The sequence below is a fragment of the Poecilia formosa genome, unplaced genomic scaffold (genome assembly GCF_000485575.1).
Source record: "Poecilia formosa unplaced genomic scaffold, Poecilia_formosa-5.1.2 Scaffold7, whole genome shotgun sequence".
Lineage (NCBI taxonomy): Eukaryota > Metazoa > Chordata > Actinopteri > Cyprinodontiformes > Poeciliidae > Poecilia > Poecilia formosa.
In genome coordinates this window covers 5,317,164-5,330,836 of record NW_006799946.1, presented here as the reverse complement: position 1 = coordinate 5,330,836, position 13,673 = coordinate 5,317,164, and the positions used below count along the sequence as shown (strand labels likewise).

Sequence of the window (13,673 nt, the reverse complement as noted above, 5' to 3'; positions counted from 1 at the left end):
AGGTTCAGTCAGGAGGGAGAGAAGTCCGCTGTAAAGATTGACCATGAAGAGAAATTTGAATTTTCAGAACTCTGTCAAATCAAAACTGAAGACGACAGAGAAACTGAAGCTTCAACCAGTAGCTCAATGAAAACAGAACTTGGTCAACTGGACTGTGGAGGACCAGAACGAAATAGAAAATCAGATCCAATTACTCAAATACAGATGAAAATTCCTCAGAGTCTTCTGAAACTGAAATCAGTTATATGAATGATTATCATGACAATCTTTCAGCTTGTGGATCTGAAACTGAAGAGGGTGATGAAAGTTGGAAAGAAACCCGGGCGTCTCAGTCAGATGTAAACAGCAGTGTTGGAGGTAAAACTGGCAAGAAACGTTTCAGCTGCCCACAGTGTTGTAAACGGTTTACATACCGGCTGTCATTTCTCAAACATCTGACATGTCATTCAGGACAACACACTCATAAGAAACCATTTGCTTGTGAGGACTGTGGCAAAGCATTCAGGGAACAAACTAGTCTTAAAAGTCACATGAGGATCCACACTGGAGAAAAACCTTTTAACTGAAGGGATTGTGGCAAAGCATTCAGTGAACAACAAAATCTTAAGTGTCACATGAGGATCCACACTGGAGAAAAACCTTTTCCTTGTGATAAATGTGGTAAAACATTTAGATACTTAGATGGTCTGAAGGCTCACATGACATACCATACAGTTTGTTTCTCACAAACTGTGTGAGAAACTGTTTTTCACAGTTTTTCTCACACAGGTGAGAAACGGTTTTGGTGTGAGGAATGTGGTAAAACATTTGGCTTATGGAACTCTGAAAAACCACATAATTCATAAAGGAGAAAAATCATTTGCTTGCAGCAACTGTGACAAATGTTTCAGGCTTCGTAGTGATCTCCACAGACGCATTGTAATCCACACAGGGTGGAAACCATTTGGTTGCAGTTATTGTGGAGCTTCTTTCACTCACCAGGGAAATCTGAATAGACACATTAGACACCACACAGGTGAGAAACCGTTTTTCTGTGACTATTGTGATAAGAGGTTTTCTGAAAATTCATATCTGACGTGTCATGTGTCAACTCATTTAAGAGAACAGAAGATAGCCACTGGAATAAGAAGGCATGCCTGTAATGAATGTGGTTAAAAATATACTCGAAAGTATATCTTACAGCACACGAGTACTCACTCAGGAGAAAAACCTTTCAGCTGCAGTGTTTGTAGTGTGAGTTTTACATCCCATGATGGTCTGAAGAAACATACAGAGAAATGTACAGTCAATAGAAACTGCTCAGTTCAGCATTTGTTCAAAAATGTTTTGCGATACACATCTGAACTAGTGTTTGTTCTACAGTATTGTCAGTGTTTTCTGTCATTTGTACATGTATGCAGTTTGAGTGGTGGATTTGAGTTGTCAAACTTTTTGAAATAAAGCAATTTCATATTAAAAGTTCAGTTTTGAACTTTCTTCACTAACTTTTGGTTTCATTTATTGTTTCTGAACACAGAAATGTCACCACAACATCAAGACTTAATCTTTTTTTTGCCAGAAGATGGCAACAGGGAGACACTTAAAAATGAAATTTACCAAACTAAAGAGTGTTTTTGGTTGATCAAAAGTAAATAAATAAATAAATAAATAATAACAAAAAACTTTTGTTGTTTGTAGCACCTGAGGTGACAGAAATCCACCTAGCCAATCAAACTAAAATCCTAGTGTGAGTCTGGAAAGGGAATTTAATTTTCATCAGGAAAGCACTTTATCGGAATATATATATATAAACCCATTCATCTGTTATCTAACACGTTTGTCCTGGTTCTGGTGCCAATCTCCAACAATCAGCAGGTGAGAGATGGGATCCATCAGGTTTCAAGGTTGACAAATAAGGCAAACAACCAGCCACACACAGACTGGGAGGAAGCCGGAATACCTGGAGAGATCCCATAAATGTACATGAAAAAGATGGACACATGGAATAACATATCAGTCTTATGCCACAATATAAATATCTGTTAAATAATTTCGTTTAAATTATTTTATTGTGAAAATCTAATGTTTGAAAGCGGAAATTGTTCTTCGAGTCAACGCTTTACTCGTCATTCATTGGTTAGTATGTAGGAAGTTACTGAATGTAAAAATGAAAACTTGACTGGGTAGGTCCAGACAGAGAAAACGTCTTATTGTTTGTTGTGAATGTCTCAGTCTGTCTCTCAGAAAGTCTTCATGAGGACCCTTCCTCAACATTTGTTTTTAAATCGCCGGTCATCTGTAGCTGACGCTTCCTATTCAGAATGTATTTAGCCTTTATTAGCAAAGTGGCTGAACTGTTAGCCACCGTGGAGCTAAAGCAGCTAGTAGGGAGTTAATCAGTGTTTCCAACGTGAAAGCCTGTAGAGGTTCATGGTTTAGAGCCACATATTCCGAGTTTGTGACACTGTGTGGGGAAGACCACGCCGTATGCGGACACCTCCTCTAACGTCGTTATCCAGGTGAGGATCGAGAGACTGGAGAAAGTTAGAAGTGGACCCAGAACTAGTGACCAAGATATGAGACTATACACTGCAGCTTCAGCTCTGCTACAGTCTACAGTTTCTCTTAATATAATTTAATCAGATGCCGATTGGTGTCTGATTCCAGTTTCAGTAAAAAAAAAAAAAAACCCTGGAGATCCGGGTTCTATGGCTGAAACTTTGACCTAGGCTGAAGACAAATATTGTGTAAAAGGGAATCCCAGGTGGAGCGAGGATGACTGAGATGATGAAGGTTGAAGCAGATGAACCTGGAGGGTCCAGCTTGGAGTCTCCCATACCTGCAGCATCCACATCAGAACTGGAGGAGGAAACACAAGACAGCAAGGATATCAGTAAGTTTTCTATGATTAAAAAAAACAGCTGTTGAATTGTGGAAAAGAGTCTAAACGAACATCAAATCCCCAGCCAATATAATAAATCTGTAGTTATCCCACCAGTCAATTCAGCACAGGCAGAGTACATTCTGAACAGGTTCATCATGGGTCCTTTTCCATAATCTAACATCAGATATGACTTCTAACCACTTTGTCACCAAAAGAAAAGAAATTGAAGTTTAATTTTGGCTGTTAATTTAAATAAGAGAATGGAATATAAAACATACCAAGGGGGGGAATCATACAACTAAGAAGAAAAACACTAAATTACACATACAGCACTGACATTTCAGATCAATTTTCAATGACATTGTGTAGGAGGAGATGCAGGGATCTCACTGGGACTTACCACATCACAATTTGAATAAAACCACATTGTTTCATGCCTTTGAAATTTAGTGTTGAATGATTGCTTGTGGTATAAATTAGCTTGACAATTTTTACTGCGTTCACATATTATATTGCAATATACTGCTCCAGATGAAGGAAGTGGTGTTCTGAAATTTTCCAAATTTCTTCTGTTTTAGCTAATTTGCATGCTTCATCAGACAAAGCAAAGTAAATTTTCAGATAATTGCATTTATTAAAAAACAAACAAAAAAACTACTTTCCAAACTGATTTGGGCATACGTGGAAAAACTAAGTGTTCCCCTTGTTATATCATGAATTATCTGTGATTAACCTCGTTGTTTGAAGCGCTGTGCTGTGTGTGTTTTCAGGAAACACACACTATTGCCAGATTTGTAGGAAGAGAAATCTCTTGCACAGGGCCTGCCTGGCAACATGTAGCACGATGCATTATGTCCCAGTCTGAAGAAATTCATAAGCGGATAAGACACAAAGTCACTGACATCTTTGAGTCTGGAATGGATTAAAAAGCCATTTCTAAGACTTTGGGACTCCGGGGAACCGGAGACAAAACATGGAAAAGTGGTTAAGCTTCCCTTGAGAGACCGGCCAAACATAATTACTTCAAGACCACATGATTACTCATCCAGTACCACACAAAAAACCCAGAACAGCATTTATAACACTGTAGGCCTGTCTTACCTCAATTAAAATCGGAGATCATGAGTCGTCATTAAGAAAGACAGTGGGTAAATCCATAACAGAGTCCCAAGAGATCCACTTCACCAAAAACGAGATAATGGCTGGTCTCACAGTGGACAAACAATATGTATTTTTAAGATTCCCAAGCCTTTTGGGAAAATATTCTTTGAACTGAGACAAAAGGGGAAATTTTAAAACTAATAGAGCTCTTACAGATTATCACAAATTCTTGTTGCCAGTTGCTAAGTGTGGCACAGCCAGTTATTAGATCTTGAGGACAACTATATTTTGACTTTCAGCCAGATTGGTTTTATTGCCTATTTTCACTTCCAAAAAGAAAAGAAGAAAAGAAACCATCAATTGTAAAATGCTTTTTGTACACATATTATCTGATAATACACATCTGTCTGATGCTAAATTTGTTTACAGACCCAAAGCAAAACCAGAAAATGTATGACTGTAAGTGGCGAGCATTTCTTTACAGCATTTAGCTCGTCAGTAAAATGTTGACTAGAGATCAAGATAATTTTTGTCAGATTTTGGATAAGCTGTCTGCTGTTTTTTCTTTTCTTTTTTTTCTCCTCTGTAGTGCCAGTTGTTCCTCTGGCACTGGTTTTTACTCTGGCACTCTCCATTGGATTATTTTTTTCTTTTCTTTTATTAATTCACACCCTTTGACCTTAGTTCAAACATTTGAGGCCTGACATGCTTTACATGTTTTTCCTGGGTTTCTTTCTGGCCTCTCGGATGAGTCATCTCTGCGCTCCAGGAGCGATTACGGTAGCCCAGCCGCTCCTGGGAACTGCTGTCGCATATTTTCTCCATTCTTGGATAATGGCTTTCACTGTGGTTCACTGGAGTCCCAAAACCTTACAAATTGCTTTTTACCCTATTCCAAACTGATAAGAAATAATCAACAATTTTTCCTCAGGTATTTTAGATTTGGATATGTGTTGTTTTTTTAATATATTTTTTTAGGCTACATAGAGCCGTCAAACAGGTTTTTGAGTTTTGGTTCTGCAGATCTGGTAATAATCAGGCCTGGGTGTGGTTAGAGAAGCTGAACTCAGCTTTCCAAACAAAGTGGTTATTAATCGCAGTCATTTCGTGATTCGTTCACTCAGGGTGGACAGGTTGATTTATGTGTCTCTATCATCATTTGGAAAGAGATTTGTATCTTTACTGAGATTATCCTCGTTTGATATTAAAATGTGTTTGATCTGAAGATGAAGAAATCTTTTACATTTTGAAGCACTTCTTTGCACCGTCAAAATAATATTATTTTATTCCACATGTTTGATGCCTATTTAGATCAAGAACAGAACCACTGATGAAAATTTGTCTTTTGGATAAATAGTTCATAACATATCTGAGCGAACCTGCCTTTATTAATAAATGCAGATACTTTTTCCTCATAGTTTGCAGGCAGTTACTGTCAGTGTGTGTTTCTTTGCTCCCAGTCCAGACGGTGGTGATAAAGGAAGAGTTTGTCCATGACTGGAGCTCCAGTTCTGACCAACAGGACTCAGAGACACTTGACATAAAGGAGGAAGAGGAGGAGCTGTGGATCAGCCAGGAGGAAGAGCAACGTGTTGTGAAGATTGAAGATGTAGAAAAATCTCTGATGTTTGAACTTGATGGAATCAAACCTCTTGCCGACGGAGAGACAGAAGCTCCGACCAGCAGCTCTGCTGATCTATTGGAAGCAGATCCTGACGGAGATGACTGCGGAGGAGCAGATGCAGACTGGAGCCCAGATCCATTTTGTTCTTTTCAACAAAGTGACATGACTGTTCACAAAAGAGGTAAAAGATCTAAACTGTGCTCTGGCCTTATGGCTCAGATTGAAGTCCACGCAGGCGAGAAGCCATTCGGCTGTGTTTTTTGTGGCAAAAGTTTCAAGCATAAAACGTCGGTTAAATTACACATGATGACTCACACTGGAATAAGAGAACATAGCTGTGATCTTTGTGGTAAAGGATTCAAAGAGAAGCGTTTCCTTCAGACGCACATGAGACTCCACACTGGAGAGAAGCCGTTTGCATGTAATGTTTGCGACAGGAGGTTTCATGCAAAGAAGTTTCTCAAAACTCACCTGGTGGTCCATTCGGAAGAAAAACCCTTTTCCTGTGACATTTGTGGCACAAGATTTAAGATAAAAGAATGTCTTAAAAAGCACATGAGAATCCACACAACAGATAGACCATTTGTTTGTGGCGTTTGCAACAAACGCTTTTCACTACAAGAGACACTAAAGAGTCACACACATGTTCACACAGGAGAGAAACCGTTTATTTGTAGTGTTTGCAGCAAAGGCTTTTCACGAAAAGAGAGTCTAAAAGGGCACATGCGTGTCCACACGGGAGAGAAACCGTTTATCTGTAGTGTTTGTAATAAAGGATTTTCACGGCAAGTCTACCTGAGAAAGCATACGATGGTTCACACGGCACCGTTTAGCTGTAGCGATTGCGACAAACTTTTTGTGGACGAAATACAGTTAAAGCGACACCTGAGGCTCCACACAGAGGAGAGGCCGTTTGGTTGCGAAGTCTGTAAAAGCAGGTTTAATCAAAAGCGTCATCTTGAGAATCACATGAAAGGCCACTCAGGGGAAAAGCCGTTTGTCTGCAGTGTTTGCAGTAAAGCGTTTTCACAACAGGTCTCTCTGAATAGACACATGCGCGTTCACACAAAAGAGAAACCGTTTGTGTGTAGCGTTTGCAGTAAGGCGTTTTCACAGCAAGGAAATCTAAAGAGACATATGAGTGTTCATGAGGGCTGCGACTTGATTCAGACATGATTTAGTTTTTGGAATTATTGACTAATGTGGGAATATATTCTGAATAGTTTCTGGTCGCATAGCTGCTCCTCTCTTTACCGGTGCATATTTGACAAAACTCCCTCCACCCTGAAAACCAGTTAATTTCTCCCTCATGTCCGCACACGATTAAGTCTTTGATTCTGAAAACGTTGGCTTTTGGGATGAATTGGCACTTTATAAATAACCTGAATCAAACTCTCCAGCTGCCTTTAAGCATTATTTAATTGTGTTTGTGGAGGTTCTGCCCCACTATGGACCTTTCCACACCAGTGGGCCTTAAATGGGGATAAGTCTTTATATATTACTAACCCAAGCTCTGTGACAGGAGACTCCTGCTGTATATACTAAATAAATGTATTTATAAATGTTCTGCCTTTCCAATATTTTGTATATTGGTAATATTTTTCTACTTTTTCGTCAAGATTTTGAGAACAAAGAAGTTTGAAAGTGATGGATGTAAATATCCAGTTAAAAGCAAGTGTTACTTATGTAAAACTGAAAGTGGAACTTTGTTACCAGACTTTCTGGGTGAATTTTATTTTTTATTTTATTTGAATACACCCTTTCAGAATCATCCTCTAAAAGTAATTTAAAATTACATCACTGTAATCTCTTGGTTGTAGCTCTCGAGGTATACCTGAGTTATTTCATTAATCTGTGAACATTTCGCTAACAGTCAACAGTTTTGCTAATGTTTGAAGCTTCTTCATGCCTGTCACTCCTAAATTGGTGGCATATTAATTATGTTTTTCACTCATTTGTTTTTAAAGTTAAATTTTTTTTATGGTGCTGCAGATCAATGAAGTCCTATCATTCATATTTTTCTGTTTTTTGTTTTATTACATTGATTTTTGGAGAAATGTTTAACAACTTACCACTAAACCTTCCCATACTAAAGTGTAAAGAAGTTTTTGTGTGTATCTGTGTGCACTTGTATATACAACACATAGAGCAGTGTTTCCCAACCCTGGTCCTCAAGGCTCACTGCCCTGCATGTTTTAGGTATTTCCTTGCTTCAGTCCAGCTGATTTCAATCGATGACTGATTAACAGGCGTTTGCTGAACTGCAATCAGTTGAATTAGGCACGTTAAAGCAGGGAAACCTCTAAAACTCGTAGGACAGTGTGCCTTGAGGACCAGGGTTGGGAAACATTGACATAGAGGCCCAATTTCACAATACAACAAAGGGTGCTCATTTGTGGAAAGTGAGGACCTTTTCCTGGTTTGGTGCTAGGAAGAGACAAGACTTTGGGGGGAGACTGTGTAAGACATAAATGCAGTTGCTAGAATAAATACAAAGCCCTCAGTTTGCATAGAAGTACAAGTGTGTTTGTGTGATCTGTACTAAAATTATATGCTGTACAACAGTACAAATCAAGCAGTAAAAATGTGTTTTAAACATATTTAATAAATATATATATGAAAGCTGCGTTTAGACTAAATTGTATTGTTTTTTGTTTTTTTTAAATACATATAACCAAAGAGCTGTAAAAAATAAGACAAATTAAAGATATAAGACCAAAAAATTAAACGTAAAACATTCATGAACTAAAGATAAAGCTTAGTGTTTATAACCTGGATCTATTTTTACTGTAAGGTGACTTACCCTTTCTTATAAACTGGTGCAATATAAATGACAACTAATTAAATAGTTATGTTTGTTTAGAACAATTACAAATGCATGGCAGTTTAATAACTAATTTTATTATAAAGATTTGTTTAATTCTGAAAACCTGATAATTGTAAGAGGAAGTAGCTTTTTGAATCGGAACTTTACTTGTCATTCATTGGTCAGCATGGGGAAAGTAACCGGATGTGACAACGCTATATTTGTAGGCTGTTTCCTAACTGAGGAAAAGCGCCTTCAGGTCTACATAAAATTAGTGCGTAACTGAGATTGTACACTCTTGACTCGGCCGTGTTCGTGAGGATTTCAGTTCTGCTTTAAACCACTGCCATCATTCACCCGGCATTTTCTTTACAGAATGTAATTAGCCTTCAATAGCAAAGCGACGCGACTTTTTCCAGCGGGGAGCTAACGTGGCTAACAGCGGAGACCTAATCTGTGTTTTTACATCGAAGGTTTTAATGTCCGTTATTTAGTGCAACGAGACTAATTACAGAGTGGACCCAGAACTACTGATCAAGGTATCAGACTCTGCTCTGCAACATCGCTTCAGCTCTACATTTCTTATCAATACACTTTTTTTGATCAGATTCTGATTTGTGTGTGATTCCAGTTTCAGGTCATGTGGCTGGAACCTTGACCCAGTTGAAGATGTGAAGCTGCAAACAAGAATTTTGAAAAGTAAAATCCAGAGTGAGCAAATGCTGACTATAACAGTACTGTAAATAATTTAAAAATGATTTCCACATTACAGAGGTAGATTTACCTAAAGGCGCAATGAATAATGCCCCTGAATGCAGTACAATGGTGTAAATATTGGTTTGGTGTAGAAAGGTTTTCATAAACTTAATGTTCATGTATTGTGCTTCCATGTGAAAATGTTAAATGTACTGTTATTTCAATGCAAATAACAGTACATTGGTCAGTGTATTTAAATAACACTGGCTTTTTACAAAAACAGCTTCACATTTCTGGAAGAACCTCCAGCTGTGTCCTGAAGAACATTTTAGTAGGTTTCTTGTTAAGATACGCTTTACTGACAAATAAACTTGTAGAGGTTGAAATGTTAACATCTTAAGAATTATAAATTTAACTAGCATTTAGTGATGAAGTAAGCCTCAACATGTAATTGACTTTAGTGGGGGGGGGAGGGCTTCTACCAGTTGCACATCTTTGTTGTTTTTTTAATAGATGAGATTTTAATCCAGCTATCAGTAAATGTTCAATTATCAATCCAATGTAATGAAATCTTATAAAAACTAAATAAATCTGGGCTAGGTTTCAGTTCACCTGCCAGCCTTACAACAGGGCTGAGCTGTTTCTCCAGCCTTATATATTAGCTGGTCTTATGCTGCCATCTAGTGGTTATGCAGACTTTCTGCAGCATGCTTACCTTTTTGTTTTAACATCAAATCTGGCTGTTGCCTTCCTGGGCAATGTCGCTTGAAAAGAAAAATCTTGTTTTCATGTTTTGGATGAAGGAAAATAGCATAATACAAGGGGATGGGTTTACAGTTTGACATATCTTTGAAGAAGTATTTCTCTTACTTCCTTCTGTTAAAATTGCAAAACCTTTGTGATATTTTACTTGTAAATGAACCAGAAGTAATTCTAAATGTTCATGTGTTTGTCAGTGTTCCCTGTCCACCAGAACTTCAGTTCGGACCAGCAGACCCTAGAACTTCTCCAGATAAAGGAGGAACAAGAGGAACTGTGGATCACTCACACAAGAGGGCAGCCTACTGTGAATGGGGAAGATGATGAGAAACCTCAGTTGTCAGAGCTTCATCACATTAAAACTGAAGACAATAAAGAGACTGAAGCTTCAGCCAGCAGCTCAGCTGATCTGATGAAAACAGAATTTGAGTGTGGGGGACCAGAACCATATTTGAAATGCTGCCTTGAGTTAAAAACTGATGAAATTACTTCGGATTCTTCTGTGACTGAAGTCACTGATGATGATGATTGGCAAGGTCCTTTGTCAGGTTCTGATCCCGACATAGGATCAGAACCTGATCCTCAGTCAGAGTCTGGTAAACAGTTTGTCTCCAAGTTGTCTCTTCAGGAAGGAAAAAGCTCTTCCCTCTGTCTGGTTAACCAGAAATGTCCTGGAGTCAAAGAAAATGTGGATTCCCCACCAGTCCATTGCAAATGGTTTTGTTGCGATGTTTGTGGAACACATTTTACCAAAAAGGGAAATCTGGAGAAACACATGATGGTTCATAAACAAGAAAAAACATTTACCTGTGAAGAATGCGGTAAAAACTTCAAACGGCATTTACAGCTTACTGTTCACCTTAAAATTCACAGAGGTGAGAAGCCGTATGGTTGTGATTTTTGCGGTAAAGGGTTTATAGTAAACAGTGCTCTGCAAGCACACAAGAGGCTCCACTTGGGAGAGAAGCCATTTGGCTGTGATGTTTGCGGCAAAACCTTTCATTTAAGGAGGATTCTGAAAATGCACATGAAGGTGCACTCAGCGGAGAAACCATTTCATTGTACACTGTGTGAAAAACGATTCAAATGTCCATATATTCTTAAAAAGCACGTGAGCCTCCACTCTGGACTGAAGCCATTTGTTTGTGGTGTTTGTAGTAAAGCATTTTCACAAGAAGAAACTCTAAAGACACACATGGTCGTTCACACTACAGAAAAACCGTTTCCGTGTGATATTTGTGGGAAAAGTTTCAAATATATGTCCTACGCTCGAAAACACAAACTGTTTCACAGTGGCGAGAGCGGACACAGCTGTGATATTTGTGGCAAAACGTTTATTTTAAAGCCTGCGCTCAAGGCGCACATGAGGAGTCACACTGGGGAGAAACCATTCTCCTGTGAGGATTGTGGAAGACAGTTTCATGTTAAGGCAAACCTTAAACAGCACATGAGGGTCCACACGGGTGAGAGGCCATTTGCCTGTGATGTTTGTAGTAAAACATTTAGTAGAAAGACCCATCTGACAGTGCACACACGGATACACTCGGGAGAGAAACCATTTTTCTGTAACATTTGTGAAGAGAAATTTCGATTTCAGCACAATCTCAAAACACACATGAGGGTCCACACAGGAGAAAGGCCTTATGTTTGTAGCTTTTGTTGTAGAGGATTTTCGCGACAAGAGCATCTAAACAAACATGTTGCCGTTCACACAGCGGAATAAGTTTAGTTTTTGTCATTGTGGTTAGAATCTAACGGTGTGAAAATATTTCCTTAGATTGTTGGTTAAAATTGCAGGAAATGCTAACTAAAAACTTTAATTGTGCAGGAAAGACTATAAATAACCGATCAGCAAAGTAAAGGGGTTTCAACAGGTGTTCATATTCATAAAGACAGCTTGACTTTGTATAAGAAGGCTTATGACAAATATAACTTAGCCATTTTTTTTATTGTACATTCTACATAGGTTGCATGTGGGCAAAAAAAAAATCTGATTTGGGTTGCATTTACCTGTTGTGTGAAATTGCCCTTGGATGGCTAAAAAGCACCTCACTGATGTTATTTCACCTACAGGGGCTAGTACTATTTATTTAGGGGTTAGAGGTCTAAACCTTTCCTCTGCTAGACAAACACTTTTTTGTTCATGTTGTTTTAATGAGTAAAGCAAGGTTAGGTTTTGTTGTTTACCTATAATTAAATTATATTCTGTTCCAAGGGTAGAAAAAAAATTGACCTTAAATGCGTACATCTGTTATTACCTAAAGTAACACTTAATAGCCTTCACGAGCTTAATATTTTCACAACTGCATATATTATCAGTGTGTTGTTTCAGTGTGATTTGTATGTGGGATGATTGGTGAATTGGTGCAGCTGTGTTAATCCAAATATAGCACCATAGATTCATCTCTACAAACTGATAAGATTTTGTCCCGCTTCATAATAATGTGCCATGGTTATCATGACACACAAACCTACAGGTAATAAATTTAGTCAGTCTTCAAAATGTCGGCTTCAAAGCTAAGTCTTTTTCAGTGCATAACAAGGTGCTGTTGAAAGTAATTTATTCCTTTAAATCAAATGTGTTGGAGCAGAAACATTTGAAACGTGCATAGCAGAGTGTTTCAGAGTAGGTGGAGGTTTTGCTCCTTTAAGAACATTTTACTATTTAACTACAGTTAACCAGATAGGAAACGAGTCCTTATCATTTATTCTGCATCAAGAGTCTAGAAAATCAGAGCTGTAAATATGACACACCTGTGCTCAGAATTAGCTTTATAATCTTTAAATCTGAAATGAATTTATATGAATACCAAAATATTTTTGTTCTGTATGGTAATGCAATGTCTATCTGTTTCAGTACATTAGATATAGAGAAACATGAGTGTCATTGTTAAAATTAAGTAAGCACTGTCAGAAATACTTTGAGGCTTTTCAAAGCTTATGTATCGAGTTCGACTCGAGCCTTTTCATGTCTAACTTTTTTCAAAGTGGATTCAAAATTTGCTTCAATCTGTACGGTGATACCGACCAAACTTAAAATGGTTTAAAGTTCTGTGATAAGGCAATTTGGGTGAATTAGAGATATCATCTTGTTAATGGTGATGTACCATTTAGTTTTCTGTCAAGCTACTAAGGCTGCTTACCATTAAAGGATTTAGTAAAAGGTGTCTCACTTTGACTCATCTATTGTTTCAGATTTTAGCCACATTCTGATTTATTTACCTGTATTGTCGACGCATTGGAAAACCCCTTAAGCAAAATAAAGATTAAATTAAAGCGCCTGAAAAAAGCCCATCAGATACAAAGTAACAAAAAAAATAAATAATAATCACAAACTTTTTAAATTGTGATTTAGAAAGGACAATATATTAAAATTGTACAGTGACATCTACTCGTGAAAATTAATATGTTGATCACAAAATCTTCTCATTTATAACCAACTAGAGTTCTAATAAATTATCTGTTTTTGTTTTTTTATGTTAACTGGGATTTTTTTGGATACAAGTCAACATCATAATGATATGATTTAATTTGATTACATAATTGTTGGTTTGAAGATATCCAGTTGTGCTAATGTTGTTCCTTCAATTTTTTTAAAAAGATGCTGTTAAAGGGAATTGAGTCACATATTTGTCTAATTTCTAACAGATTCCTGTTCATCCTCTTTTAATAAACAATAACTCCTAAGTTTATTAATCCATGAACAATTAGTTATTTCTTCACTCTACAGCTATGCTAATACTTTAAAGCCCCGAATTCACAATGTGCAATTTTGGTATTTGGGGGCACTGACAGGACAGGTTAAGTGAGCTGAATGACGCTTT

At 37.6% G+C, this 13,673-nt stretch overlaps 2 protein-coding genes across 7 annotated transcripts; both read left to right on the top strand.

Annotated features, from left to right (window-relative positions):
- The first annotated feature begins 2,127 nt into the window (after window positions 1–2,127).
- LOC103152630 (zinc finger protein OZF-like) lies at window positions 2,128–7,682 on the top strand. Of its 3 annotated transcripts, none has more exons than XM_007573193.2 (3): window positions 2,128–2,498; window positions 2,734–2,872; window positions 5,425–7,682. In XM_007573193.2, exons 2-3 carry the CDS (start codon window positions 2,755–2,757, stop codon window positions 6,762–6,764), a joined length of 1,458 nt encoding a protein of 485 aa, XP_007573255.1. In that variant the 5' UTR covers window positions 2,128–2,498; window positions 2,734–2,754; the 3' UTR covers window positions 6,765–7,682. The 3 variants fall into 3 exon arrangements, with proteins under 3 accessions (XP_007573255.1, XP_016516897.1, XP_007573248.1); XM_016661411.1 differs by having other exon boundaries at window positions 2,647–2,872; XM_007573186.2 differs by having other exon boundaries at window positions 2,128–2,872.
- An 896-nt stretch (window positions 7,683–8,578) lies between these two features.
- Window positions 8,579–13,537, top strand: LOC103152652 (gastrula zinc finger protein XlCGF26.1-like). 4 transcript variants are annotated; one of them, XM_016661358.1, is made up of 3 exons: window positions 8,579–8,933; window positions 9,032–9,105; window positions 10,047–13,537. In XM_016661358.1, coding segments are annotated over exons 2-3 (1,527 nt in total). In that variant the 5' UTR covers window positions 8,579–8,933; window positions 9,032–9,104; the 3' UTR covers window positions 11,573–13,537. The 4 variants fall into 4 exon arrangements, with proteins under 4 accessions (XP_016516844.1, XP_007573291.1, XP_007573272.1 ...); XM_007573229.2 differs by having other exon boundaries at window positions 9,026–9,093; XM_007573210.2 differs by having other exon boundaries at window positions 9,026–9,105.
- Window positions 13,538–13,673: the final 136 nt, after the last annotated feature.

What these genes read in the sequence shown, in the direction of transcription:
- LOC103152630 (XM_007573193.2), top strand. Translation starts at nt 2,755, where the DNA reads ATGACTGAGATGATGAAGGTTGAAGCAGATGAACCTGGAGGGTCCAGC. An exon ending in ACAAGACAGCAAGGATATCA is followed by an intron (nt 2,873 to 5,424) that starts GTAAGTTTTCTA and finishes CTTTGCTCCCAG; the next exon opens with TCCAGACGGTGGTGATAAAG.